Source organism: Schistocerca serialis, chromosome 2, assembly GCF_023864345.2.
Source record: "Schistocerca serialis cubense isolate TAMUIC-IGC-003099 chromosome 2, iqSchSeri2.2, whole genome shotgun sequence".
Taxonomy (NCBI): Eukaryota; Metazoa; Arthropoda; class Insecta; order Orthoptera; family Acrididae; genus Schistocerca; species Schistocerca serialis.
The window spans coordinates 962,202,629-962,215,544 of record NC_064639.1 but is presented as its reverse complement, the minus strand read 5'-3'; the positions used below and the strand labels follow the sequence as shown (position 1 = coordinate 962,215,544).

Sequence of the window (12,916 nt, the reverse complement as noted above, 5' to 3'; positions counted from 1 at the left end):
CGAACTTGTAAATCATTTTCAGCCAGGTGTTCGGATACTTTTTATCATATAGTGTATATAATTTTACTTTCCATAAAATTGCCTAACTGAAAAATTAACAAATATTCTCAGAAGAAATAGGGTAACGTAACTTTGGACGTCTGTCATACTCCATTGAGCAATAACTGAGGACTAGGTATGTTACCAAACTATACACTCATGAGCCAAAACATTATGATCACGTGCTTAGTAGCTTGTTTGTTCGTATTTGGAACGAAATACATCGCAGATTCTGCGTATAAGGGATCAGACAGGTTTTTCGTTAGTTTGAGGAGGTGTCTAGCATTAGATGTCTGCGTCCTGGTCATGAAATTCACGTAAATAATGTGTCTCTAATCTGTGTACGTGGTGGTGGCGCCCTATACAGACCCAGATGAGTTCCATAGGATTTACATCAGGCGAATTTGGTCGCGGAGACATCACTGAAGCACGGTTCTGGCTCCAACACACGGACAATTATATTGCTGAAAGGTGACATCGCCGTCAAGGAAGACATCAAGCATGAAGGGATGCAGATAATTCAATTACCAACACAGGTCCCATGTAAGCGCAGAAGAATGTGTCCCAAAGTGTAATACTGTTCCCATCAGCCTGCATCCGTGGAGCGCTGCACGTTTAGAACCGCCATTCACCTCGATGGCGGCGTTTGTGGAGACGACCATCGACCTAGTGTGGCAAAAATGTGATTCACCTAAGATCCGAGATGTTTCCATCGATCGACCGTCGAATCCCTGTGGTCTCGTGCCCATTGCAATCGTAACTGACGATGTCGGCTCAAATGGCTCTGAGTACTATGGGACTTAAAATGGCTCTGAGCACTATGGGACTTAACATCTGTGGTCATCAGTCCCCTAGAACTTAGAACTACTTAAACCTAACTAACCTAAGGACATCACACACATCCATGCCCGAGGCAGGATTCGAACCTGCGACCGTAGCAGTCGCGCGGTTCCGGACTGAGCGCCTAGAACCGCTAGACCACCGCGGCCGGCTATGTGACTTAACTTCTGACGTCATTAGTCCCCTAGAACTTAGAACTACCTAAACCTAACTAACCTAAGGACATCACACACATCCACGCCCGAAGCAGGATTCGAACCTGCGACCGTAGCGGTCGCGCGGTTCCAGACTGTAGCGCCTAGAACCGCTCGGCCACTCTGGCCGGCACTGACGATGTCGTTCGGTCAACATGTGAAGATGTAGGGCTGGTCTGCTGCGGAGCTCCATGTTCAACAATGTACGATGAACGGTGTGCTCCGAAATACGGGGTGTTCAAAAAGTCTCTCCGCAGTGCCGTATGATTCTTAACCGCGCATGCCGTATGACTGTTCGCCTGCCTGGGTTACTTCCCTTCAAGTGGACTCTCCCAACATTTCACTGTTTCGTTTGTCTCAGCCAGCGTCAGTAGTATCGTTGGTGTGTGTCGTTACGTGTTGACGTGAACGTTTAAGTTTAGTTCCTTTCTTCATTTGTTTCATTTTTGTCGCTGTTAAAATGCTAACCATTGAAGAACGTGTGTTTTTAGTCGAACAAGTGTTCAAAGCTGGAGGTAAATACGCAGTTTCAGTTCGTCAAACATTTAATTCAGTTTTCCCGGAGACAACACTCCCACATCGCGATACTGTGCGAGATATGATTAAGAAATTTCGAAGTACGGATTCAGTGACAGATGCACCTAGAAGTGGTCGTCCTAGCGTTTTATCTGAGGATAAACTGCTCTATATTTTCGATAAAATGTCCATTAGTCCGAACAAGTCGGTAAGAAAACTCACCCAGGAAATCGATGTTAGTGTCGGAACGCCCCACACAGCTGTAAGGAAAAAATTAGAACATTTCCCATACAAAGTGATAGTCGTGCAAGAACTGAAAAATACTGATCATGGCAAGAGACCGCATTATTGTCAATGGTTCAAAAATTTTCTTCAACTAAATGGAGGGGATATTCTTAATGAAACGTTTTTCACTGATGATATGTGGTTTCATTTATACGGGCACATGAGCTCGCAGAATTCTCGTATGTGGAGTACTGCGAATCCGTTATGTATTCATGAGGAACCACTTATTTATGTGAAAATAGGAGTTTGGATTGCAATTTCTAGACGTCGGATTGTGGGTCCCATATTTTTCAGCGAAACAATAAACGCACAACGATACTGCATATTCTGTACCCATTCATAGGAGAACTTGTGTTAAGTGACGGTTATTTTCAACAAGATGGTGCAACCGCGTATACAGCTCACGTTTCAATGTCAATGCTTGCTGATGTTTTAGGTGATCGCATAACTTCACAGGGACTTTGGCCTCCACGATCGCCTGACCTAACACCATCTGACTTTTCTTGTGGGGTGCAGTGAAAGCAACTGTCTATAAAAACCGTCCAATATCCATCGATGAATTGAAAACTGCAATATCCACTTTCACTGCTTCTGATACAGAAGAAATGTTACAGCTTGTGTTTCGAATCATGATTAGACGGATTGAATTGTGTATTCAATAACAGGGGGGACACTTTCAACATTTAATGTGAAAATTTGTAAGTAAAAATGAATATTAAATAAATTAATAATTTGTATTTCACTGAGTTTCATTTCGGTATATTCACTTCGGCTACGGCACGTGCGGCTAACAACCATACGGCACTGCGGAGAGACTTTTTGAACAGCCCGTATTTATGTTCTTTCCACAGAGATGCCACAGATCACCATCTATCCTACTTTACAGAGCAGAAAAGCCTCCGAACCCAACGAACTGTGAGGAGTCGCGGACGTCCAACCACTTCGCGCATAGTGGTAGTTTCACTGTTAGTTCCACTTCCCATTGATGCTCACTGCAGTAGCAATTGAACAAACGACCAGTTTCGCCGTTTTCGATATCTTTGTTCACAAGTTCTGCGTAATAATAATCTTCCCTTTGTCAGAATCACTTATTTCAATGGATTTCCCAATTTGCAGCCCATATCTTCGCTAGGGTGATCCCCCGTCCTTGTCTGCTCCGAATACATACTTTTATTACCGAGTCATATGCCCGCAACGCCAGCGGGCGCCATAATCGTTTTGGCTTAGGAGTGTACCTCTATCTTTCACAAATTAAGTACATAACAAAACATCATTACATCCTCGATTATTTACATAAAAAGAGCTGAAACGTCCGACAGATGTAGAAAACAAAGTGGAAACTATGATTCAGTCGGTCATCCTGGGTGCTTTTCATTGGAATTTGAGAGCTTCAATAACGTGTATGTCTTCCGTGAGCGTTTTTTTCACTGCCCGACGCCTATGTGATATTCTCCGTACGAGTCTACAGAAGTCACGCTGTCGTATCCGCTCTCGTTCTTCAATGAAGCCCAATGAGAGTTCTTGGAGAGTCTGAGGTGGAACAGGACTACCGGGAACATATCTGTCAAGCATGTCCCACATATGTATGATGGGGTTCTAGGCGCGCAGTCCGGAACCGCGGGACTGCTACGGTCGCAGGTTCGAATCCTGCCTCGGGCATGGATGTGTGTGATGTCCTTAGGTTAGTTAGGTTTAAGTAGTTCTAAGTTCTAGGGGACTGGTGACCACAGAAGTTAAGTCCCATAGTGCTCAGAGCCATTTTTGTATGATGGGGTTTAGGTCGGGACGCAGCGCCGGCAATTCCATTACTTCAACGTCTAGGTTTCGTAAGACATCCCTACTGACGTCCGCCACACAGGCCAAGGCATTAGAAGGGAGTCAGGGCCACCACCGTATGCAGGAGCTACCACATAGTCCAACAGGATATGTTCGTTTTAAGGCGCTAAGGCGACCATGGACAGCAATAAGATCCGTGTGACTGTCGACCCTGAAGTATATCCACAGCAGAAGCTCGTAAACCAGTCGATTTCCTGAACAACATTTGGCAGCCACAGCTCACCACGAGTCTCCGCATACGAACAGTCATCGCCTTGCGCCAGAGGATACCTGGACTCGTCTCTGAGTAACACTTTTCGCCAGTGACAAAGAAGTCAGCTGGCGTAGGAACGGCAGAACTGAAGGCGAGCTGATAGATGTCTTGTCGAGCGGGGTACTCGAACAGGACGTCTGGGTCGTAAGGTACTTTCTCGAAAACTGTTCATTACAGTTGATTGGACACAGCTGCTCCAATGGTCCTTCTGAGATCGCAGTGCTCTGGCGGTATCCGTACGATGCCGCTGCACAGAGATGGTCAGATGTCGGTCTTCGCTCGGTGTTGTAATGCATCGGAGACGTTGTACAACCCGCCTTGTCTATTTACCCGTCTCCCTGTAGCGTCTCCACAGCCTGTGGGTCACAAATGTAGAGGCATTGGCATGTGCAGCAACACGACCGAAAGTCCATCACACCGCTCTTGAAACTTGCAATGCATTAAGATTTCGAACTGCAAGTGCTTGGTTGAATACAACGTCCACACATGACAACTGCCATCTGTGTATCTCACTAGAGAACACTGAGACAGCAGTACTCACTTCCTTCTGAGTGGTCACCTGACACTGTAATCCATAACGCAGCCAGTAGATGGCGAATGATTTTAATGTTGCCTACATTGAAAGCGAAAATGTCAAGCCATTCAGTAAGACCACAGGTATCGCTTGTGTCAAAATAGATCCCGACGTTGATACGCTTGTTCCTCTAATTCTTTTGAACAGAGTACTTTACGGCACTTAAATGTGCAGAACACGATGCTGTAAAAAGCACGACGTCATATCTAGCAACAACAAAAACTGTAGAAAACGGCAGAAACTGCTTTTGGCGATCTCTAGTGTCTATTCCTTCAAGTTTCTTGTCACCAGACTGAAATCCCCCCCCCCCTCCCAAAAAAAATACTGTGTTCCTAGGTACACTATCGTTCAGGTACAACACTCTTTCTTATCCTTTGCAGTCACGAGGGTGCTGAAGAACGTCTTTTGAGCAGTTGTTATTTTGAAAACTTTACTTGTACGAATTTCAATCATTTTTTTTCTTCAGAACAGATATAACTGGGATGAACAGGAGCAAAACGTTGTCATGGGAGCGTTTTTCTGGCTGTACTGGGCAGCCCAGGTACCTGGAGGAATGCTTAGCCAGCACTACGGCACAAAGATAGTGTTTGGCTTGGGCAACCTTATGATTTCTCTAACAGCACTGCTAATACCACTTTTTGCATCACTTGACTACAGAGCTTTGGTAGCCCTCAGGATATTCCAAGGAATGTGTGGGGTGAGTACGTCCTCTACATGAAATAAAGTAATCTTATTTCAGAAAGCTAAATACATGTCAACATCTGGTTGTGTATAAATGCCAAATGAACAACATTCATACCTAGAATAAATATAAATTTTGAAAAGAAACTTCATAAAAATATAATTTACGAGGGTCAGTCTAAAAAGAAGAACGTTTGTTTCTCCAGACGTTTTCTTTTAACATAATAAAAGAAAACTTATTTTACAGTATATTTTGATACTGTGAGGGTTTCCGCCGTTATGAAGTACGCTTTTATCTTATACCAGAGGGAACCGACAATTCTTCCACCTGTTCATCCCGTAAAACTTTTTTTGCTACGAAGGAGAACATGCCATGCACTCTGGACGCAATCTGGTTTATTGGCCAGTTTAGAACACAGTTTACAACTTAGTCGTTTCACAAGCACATCTCCTCTGATAGATTTCTGTCGTCAAATTCTTCTCTTTTCTTCGTTCTACATTCTTGGATCTGTGGCAACAAAACCATGGGGCTTCTCCAAGGGGGAGCTCTATGGCGCGAAGCACTGCTCTGCAGAATCTGAGCGACCACTTGCGATGACTGAAACTCGTGTAAAGAGCGTCTTTGCTGCCGCACGACGCCAATGAGCACCGCAGACATTAAAATCCAACCTGAACACACCGAGAGTCATGTCAGTAACTTACCTAATGATAATAACGCTGCTTAAACTTATCTAAAAGCCATTTATCAAGGATTACTCAGTTATAATAAAGACAGCAGTTTCACAAAACCCGTGAAATATTAACTAACGTGAGACTTGAGTTTCTCCTGGCTCCTGGCGTATACAACTTTCAAATAACTTCCGGGAATTGAGCCAGGTAACATTTTGTCAGCGACCGTCGGTATTTCGGCGGAATAACACCCCGCCATTTTCAAGGCAAACTGCAACGGACAGGCGACTTACATGCAAATATAAAGCCTCGGTTCTCGGAGTGATGCAGGAAAGATAACACACACACTGAACACTAGTGCCACCAAAGATGACCAAAGTCAGAGATATCGATAGTGAGAGTATCGATAGTAACAAAGGAGAGAGTCGGATTCCAAACAGAGGGACATAATCAATGCTATCTCACCTGCGAGTTCGTAGCCTCACTATCGATATCTCTGACTTTGGTCATCTTTGGTGGCACTAGTTTTCAGTGTGTGTGTTATCTTTCCTGCATCAGTCCGAGAACCGAGGTTTTAAATGTGCATGTAAGTCGCCTGTTCATTGCAGTTTGCCTTGAAAATGGCGGGGTGTTCTTCCGCCGAAATATCGACGGTCGCTGAAAGTGTTACCTGGCTGAGTTCCCAGAAGTTATTTGAAACTAAGTAACGTGTCTGTACCCTTACAATATCTTAGCTATTTTTCTACAGTCGGTGATCAAATTCAAACATTTGTCATAGTGATTCATAATCTTCTCTACGTACTCTGCACTGTCAGTCGCCGCCAAGTTGTCTAATGACTCAATAACGTCCTCTTTCTGTTCGTTGCCATTTCCATAGGGCTTTCTACTCAAAAAATACTCAAATTTGAGAAAAAAATTATAATCACTGAGGGCAAGCATGGGCTATGAGCTAGACGTAGGCAAACTGCCCGCTTAATCTGCGAAACAAACTAATCGTCATCGCAGCAGAGCGCGAGAGAACGTTATCAAGAAGCAGCACAGTGCGTCTGGACAATGACCACGCCGTTTGTTTCGCGCGGCGCGGCGCGGTCGGCGAAGAGCCCGACAGTAGGCCATTCCATTTATGGCCTCTCTTCTGAGCATAATGTCGATGAGCAGAACGTACTTCCGATCGCAAAACACAGTAGCCGTAGACTTTTAGGCAGTCAGCATCTGTTTGGCTTTTCAGTGTTTTGTTTGAGATCGTGAATGATGCCATTCCACTGACTGACGCCTTGCTTCTAAACTTTAAGGCGAAACCAATTCTCATCACCAGTGACAATGTTGTTCAAAAAGTCCTCGTCATCTTCGTCGTACCAAGTACGAAACTCATTGGAACTCTCATTCGTTGTGTTTTGTACTAAGCTATCAGAAGCCGAAGAACGCACCTGTCAAACACTTTTCTATAGCTCGAATCACCAGAATTAATTTTGTAAACAACTGGACATGAAGTCTCAAGAAAGCACATGCTCGCCGGCCGGTGTGGCCGTGCGGTTCTAGGCGCTTCAGTCTGGAACCGCGTGAACGCTACGGTCGCAGGTTCGAATCCTGCCTCGGGCATGGATGTGTGTGATGTCCTTGGGTTAGTTAGGTTTAATTAGTTCTAAGTTCTAGGCGACTGATGACCTCAGAAGTTAAGTCGCATAGTGCTCAGAGCCATTTGAGCCAAAGCACATGCTCAGCCAATCAACAGTGAAGCGTCTATCATGTTGAAGTTTCCTTCGTCAGACAGAAGGTCGGCCTGATCGTTCATCACGAAAATTCTTCGGTCTGCCATTAAACAAGGTGCAAGATTTTCTAACCGTAGCTTAATTCATCACATTTTCATAACTTCAGTTACTGGGCTGTAAATTTCGATAAAGCGGAATTTTTTGGAATTAAGATACCATATTATAGTACGAACCTCGCACGTAGAGCACTCTGTCTTCAGGCCACAAGTGGCCCATCGGGACCATCCGACCGCCGTGTCATCCTCACTGAGGACGCGGATAGGAGGGGCGTGTGGTCAGCACACCGCACTCCCGGTCGTTATGATGGTTTTCTTTGGCCGGAGCCGCTACTATTCGGTCGAGTAGCTCCTCAGTTGGCATCACGAGGCTGAGTGCACCCCGAAAAATGGCAACAGCGCATGGCGGCCCATCCAAGTCCCGGCCACGCCCGACAGCGCTTAACTTCGGTGATCTGACGGGAACTGGTGTATCACTGCGGCAAGGCCGTTGCCTCGCACTTAGAGGGATATTTAATTTTGTGACACCTTTTAAAATCACACAAATAAGTAGTAAACTACCGTTCCTGCTTGCTGTTAGTCATACTGACGCCAACGATTAGGAAAATCTATGAGACGTTGGCGATGGCGGTGGAAGAATAGCGAGGCTCACGTAAAAGCGTTCTTCGTTTTTAGAATGACCCATGTAGTTGGTTACTGGTCCGGTAAAGGATTTTACTTAAGGAAATTCATGATGAGAAATAGCATATGTATTTCTGTGTCGTTAGGGCGTCTGCTGGCCATCCCTCAACTACATGATCTCGAGGTGGATACCAACCAGCGAAAGAGGGAAATTTATGAGCGCAGTCATGGGTAAGGATAAATTCAACTGTTATAGCAGCGTTATTAATCTAAGTTTGACTGAAATTATGCTTCTCATCACTTACATTACATTGTTTGTTAGGTCATAATTTGTAAATAAACGATGTTTTACAATTCCTATTATGGGCTTCTTGGGGTCGCAGAGGGGGCATCACAGGTCAAGTTTTGACAAGAAACCCATGTCCAGAAATGTACCGTTTGCGTATAAAATACGTTTGGGGATCGGAATCACTTTAAAGTTTCTCGCTTCTCGGTGGGCTATGTGATCGTAAGGTTGCACAACGCTTTTCGGATCGCCTCAGTCAACCACACACCATTTTCGTCCTACTACAACAACACCTGTATATATTACTATTTACCCTCCTTTACTCATGGCGGTTCAAATCTGAGTCCGACCGTTCTGATTTAGCTTTTCCGTGGTTTTCCTAAATCACTTCAGGCGACTGAAGGAATGTTTCCTTTGAAAGGGAACGGCCGATTTCCTTCCGCGTTCTTGCACTAATCCGAGCTTATGCTCCGTCTCTACTGTCCTCACAGTGACATTAAACCCTAATCTTCCTTCCTTCATTTTAGAGACGGTGTTTCGTTTTTATTATTGTGCTAACCCGCTGTGAGCAGATTCCTTTCGACAAATAATAGGGAAACATACATACTAGATGGGGTATTGTTTTTTATACCGTGTATATAATAATTCGCCAGTTTATTATGTAGACTGAATCTAAATCTGCATCTACATCCACATGATTACACAGTAATACGCAAGTTAGTGCTGATAGAGGATTCATCGAACCACCTTCGAGCTATTTCTCTATTGTTTTACTCTCGAACAGCGCGCGGAAAAAACGAACACTCAAATATTTCCGTGTGAGCTCTGATTTCATTATTTTGTCGTGATGACCATTCCTACCTATGCAGGTGGGCGTCAACAAAATATTTTCCCATTCTGAGGACGAAGTTGGCGGTAGCGGCAACGAAAAAAAGGTCTTTGCTTTAATGATTGTCACCCCAACTCGCGTATCATACACGTGGCTCTCTCTCCCATATTTCGCGATGATACAAAACGAGCTGCCCTTCTTCGAACTTCGAACAGAAGAGGACGACAAGCGTTGTGTAAGCACTCTCTTTGGTAGACCTATTGTATTTTTTAAGTGTTCTGCCAGTAAATCGCAGTCTTTGGTTTGCTTTCCCCACTGCATTATCTATGTGATCGTGACAACATAGTTTATTCGTAACTGTAAGCCCTAAGTATTTGGTTCAATTCACAGGCTTTAGATTTTTGTGTTCTTTCCTGTAACCGACATTTAGCGGATTACTTTTAGTACTCATGGGGGATGACTTCACACGTGTTATTATAGAGAGTCAATTGCCACTTCTTACACCACGCAGATATCTTGTCTAAATCATTTTGCAGTTTATTTTGATAATTTGATGGCTTTATAAGACAGTAAATGACAGCACCATCTGCAAACAATATGGGAGGGGTACTCAGATTGACTCCTAAATCGTTTATGTAGATCTGGAACAGCAGGGGGCCTGTTATACTTAATTGAGGAATGCCAGATACTGTTTTACTCGATATCTTTCCGTCAGTTACTACGATGTACTCAAGAGCCACTCAATTTGGTTAGGAGTCGCTTTTGAGGAACGGTGACAAAAGCCCTCTGGAAATCTAATAATATGGAATCAATTTGACATACCCTGTCGATAGCTCTCATTATTTCGTGAGAATAAAGAATATAAAGAATAGTTAATGTTTCACAAGAACGTTATTTTGTGAATCCGTGTTGGTTCTTTGTTAATAAATCGTTTTCGAGGTGACCCACAATGTTTGAACTCACATATATTCCAAAAGTCCGACTGCAAATCGAGGTTAGCGATATGGGTCTGTAATTCAGCGGAGTACCCCTATTTCCTTTCTTGGATATTAGTGCGACTTGGACAACTTCCAGTCTTTAGGTATGGACCTTCGACGATGGAGCGGTTTTATATGATTGCTAAGTATGGAGCTATTGCATCAGCATACACTGAAAGGAACCTGACTGGTACACAATCTTTTCTTTATTAGGTGATTTAAGCTGCTTCGCTACGCCAAGGATATCTACTTCTGAGCTACTCATGTTCGCAGTTGTTCTTGATTCGAATTCAGGGGTACTTACTTCCTCTTCTTTGGCTATGGAATTTCGGAAAACTGTGTTTAGTAACTCTGCTTTAGTGTCATGCAACCTTCCTATTGACATCGTCCGCAATCGAAGCAACCGATGTTATCCACGAGATGATCTGTGTATACAGTAAACCGAAACGACCATATAATACTCCCTCGGAATACTCCAGAAGTAGCCTCGACATCTGTAGATTCCATCGCAATTTGAACAACGTACTGATTTCTGTCTGAAAGAAGGTTATGAAATTAGTAAACAACAATAATAATAATAATATAGTTCCTATACTCGATAAGCTCATATTTTGTTTACCAAATAGCGCGAAACTGGTACTGAATAGAATGTTCAGAGAAATCAAGGAACATATCACCAACCTTGTCGCCGTTGTTTACAACTCTCTGGGTCTCTTGGACGAACAAAGTGAGCTTAATGTTGACTTTTGTATAGGAAGTTTTCGTTCTCCAAAAGTGAATAATTCCTGAGTATAAAAATCGCTGTATAGGCCTATAATCAAGTGCGTCTGTCCGGCGACCTTTCCTAAAAACGGGGCCGGCCGGGGTGGCAGAGCGGTTCTAGGCGCTACAATCTGGAACCGCGTGACCGCTACGGTTGCAGGTTCGAATCCTGCCTCGGGCATGGATGTGTGTGATGTCCTTAGGTTAGTTAGGTTTAATTAGTTCTACGTTCTAGGGGACTGATGACCTCAGAAGTTAAGTCCCATTGTGCTCAGAGCCATTTGAACCATTTTTTAAAAAAAACGGGAATGGACTACGCTTTGTTTTCTCAAACTGCTTGATGTCCTTCGTTGCCCCAGCTACATACAAAAAACTGTTGCTATAAACTGAGTAAGCTCTTTAGCGCAAAGTGCGTAGAATCTCACAGGTAATCAGAGATTGTAGTTGATTTTTATGGTGGTTGTGTTAGTCAAATAAGTTTATATTTTTACAGCATATGTATAGAGCGTGAGCCACTCATCAACGACTTGATGCAATAATTTACCAGCAGCCGTATGTTGGTAAATTATTGAATCAAGAAGTTCATGCCAGCCGTCGTCCCACGATCCATTATGGATCAACGAATATTGCCCATCAACGATGTGGAGCTGATGTATTACGCAAGACTTAAAAAGTTTTTCTGCTCGTTCCTCACAGCTTTATTCCATGACTCATCCAGTCATGAACTCTCTACTGTCTTGGTTACCATCACAATGCTAAAGAGCTGGCGAACTTGCACTGGAAACCTTGCCGTCACTGGAACTAACAGAAAATGAAGCCAATGAAATTGGTCCTTAGAGGTCGCGCAAGTTAACATTATCTCTACGCAGAAACAAGTTCTGGTCCCTGTCGCTGGGTGAGTCCATTCCTTCATTCTGAAGGCGCTGTCATCTCAGCTGCGTGTCGCCTCCTGAGCCGTTACCGGTGGCCGCTTCAATTGTCTATGGTCTGTCACCGACGGACCTGTGTACTTCGAGCATTCTAATTGCTATCATCTCTGTTGTACACAACATGGCATCGCTGTATCCATACACCTGATGCGCAGGAAAAGTGCTTCACATCAAGCATGGGAGATTGTGTCTAGTGCCATAAAATTAATGTTGGAAGTGGCAGAAGAGGGAGTAAAAATTCCATCAAAAAGTGTGCTAGAGAGGGCTGCGGCAGCCACAGGTTTTTCCCACCACACAATAAAGAGAATAAAGAAGAAGCAGAGAAACGTAGCTACAGGTACTTCCAAAGGCGTCCACTCCACGAATGTCGGATAGCTAGTAGGACCAGGAAGGGATAAGTGACTGCAGCTCCACCAACTATCAGCTGTAGTAACGTCGTGGTCCACCATTTTCCTGCCACCGTCTTTAGTGATGTCATAGACACACCAGGTTTTCCCAGTCACACAGCTGATTGAAAAGGAGGAGGTGAGGTGGAGGGGGATGGGGTGAAGGGCAATTAAACCAACTAAAAAGTCATAAAATGCGCCAAGAATGATGTGGCCCTACTACTATCATAGACCTCAGGAAGCACCTGATTGTTGCCGCTAGTGCAAGTGACCATAAACCGTGTTCTCTCTACGCAGAGCAGGACAGAAACGTGGTGATGAGAACTTTCTTACCGTGCAGTTATACCAATGAAGGATGGACCTGAATTCCAAGATTTCTGGCAGCAGCAATTTGAGCTGGAACAGCAGCAACAACTGCAGCAACAGAAACAGAAAGAAAACCAGAAGGAATTCTGCCATCAACAGTTGAAATTG

At 44.0% G+C, this 12,916-nt stretch overlaps 1 protein-coding gene across 1 annotated transcript in view; it reads left to right on the top strand.

Annotated features, from left to right (window-relative positions):
- LOC126456572 (sialin-like) overlaps nucleotides 1–12,916 on the top strand; it is a 158,568-nt gene that overhangs the window by 55,581 nt on the left and 90,071 nt on the right. The window contains exons 3-4 of the mRNA XM_050092317.1: nucleotides 5,004–5,234; nucleotides 8,420–8,504. Of these exons, the coding sequence (XP_049948274.1) occupies nucleotides 5,004–5,234; nucleotides 8,420–8,504 (316 nt within the window). The remainder of the gene's footprint in view (nucleotides 1–5,003; nucleotides 5,235–8,419; nucleotides 8,505–12,916) is intronic.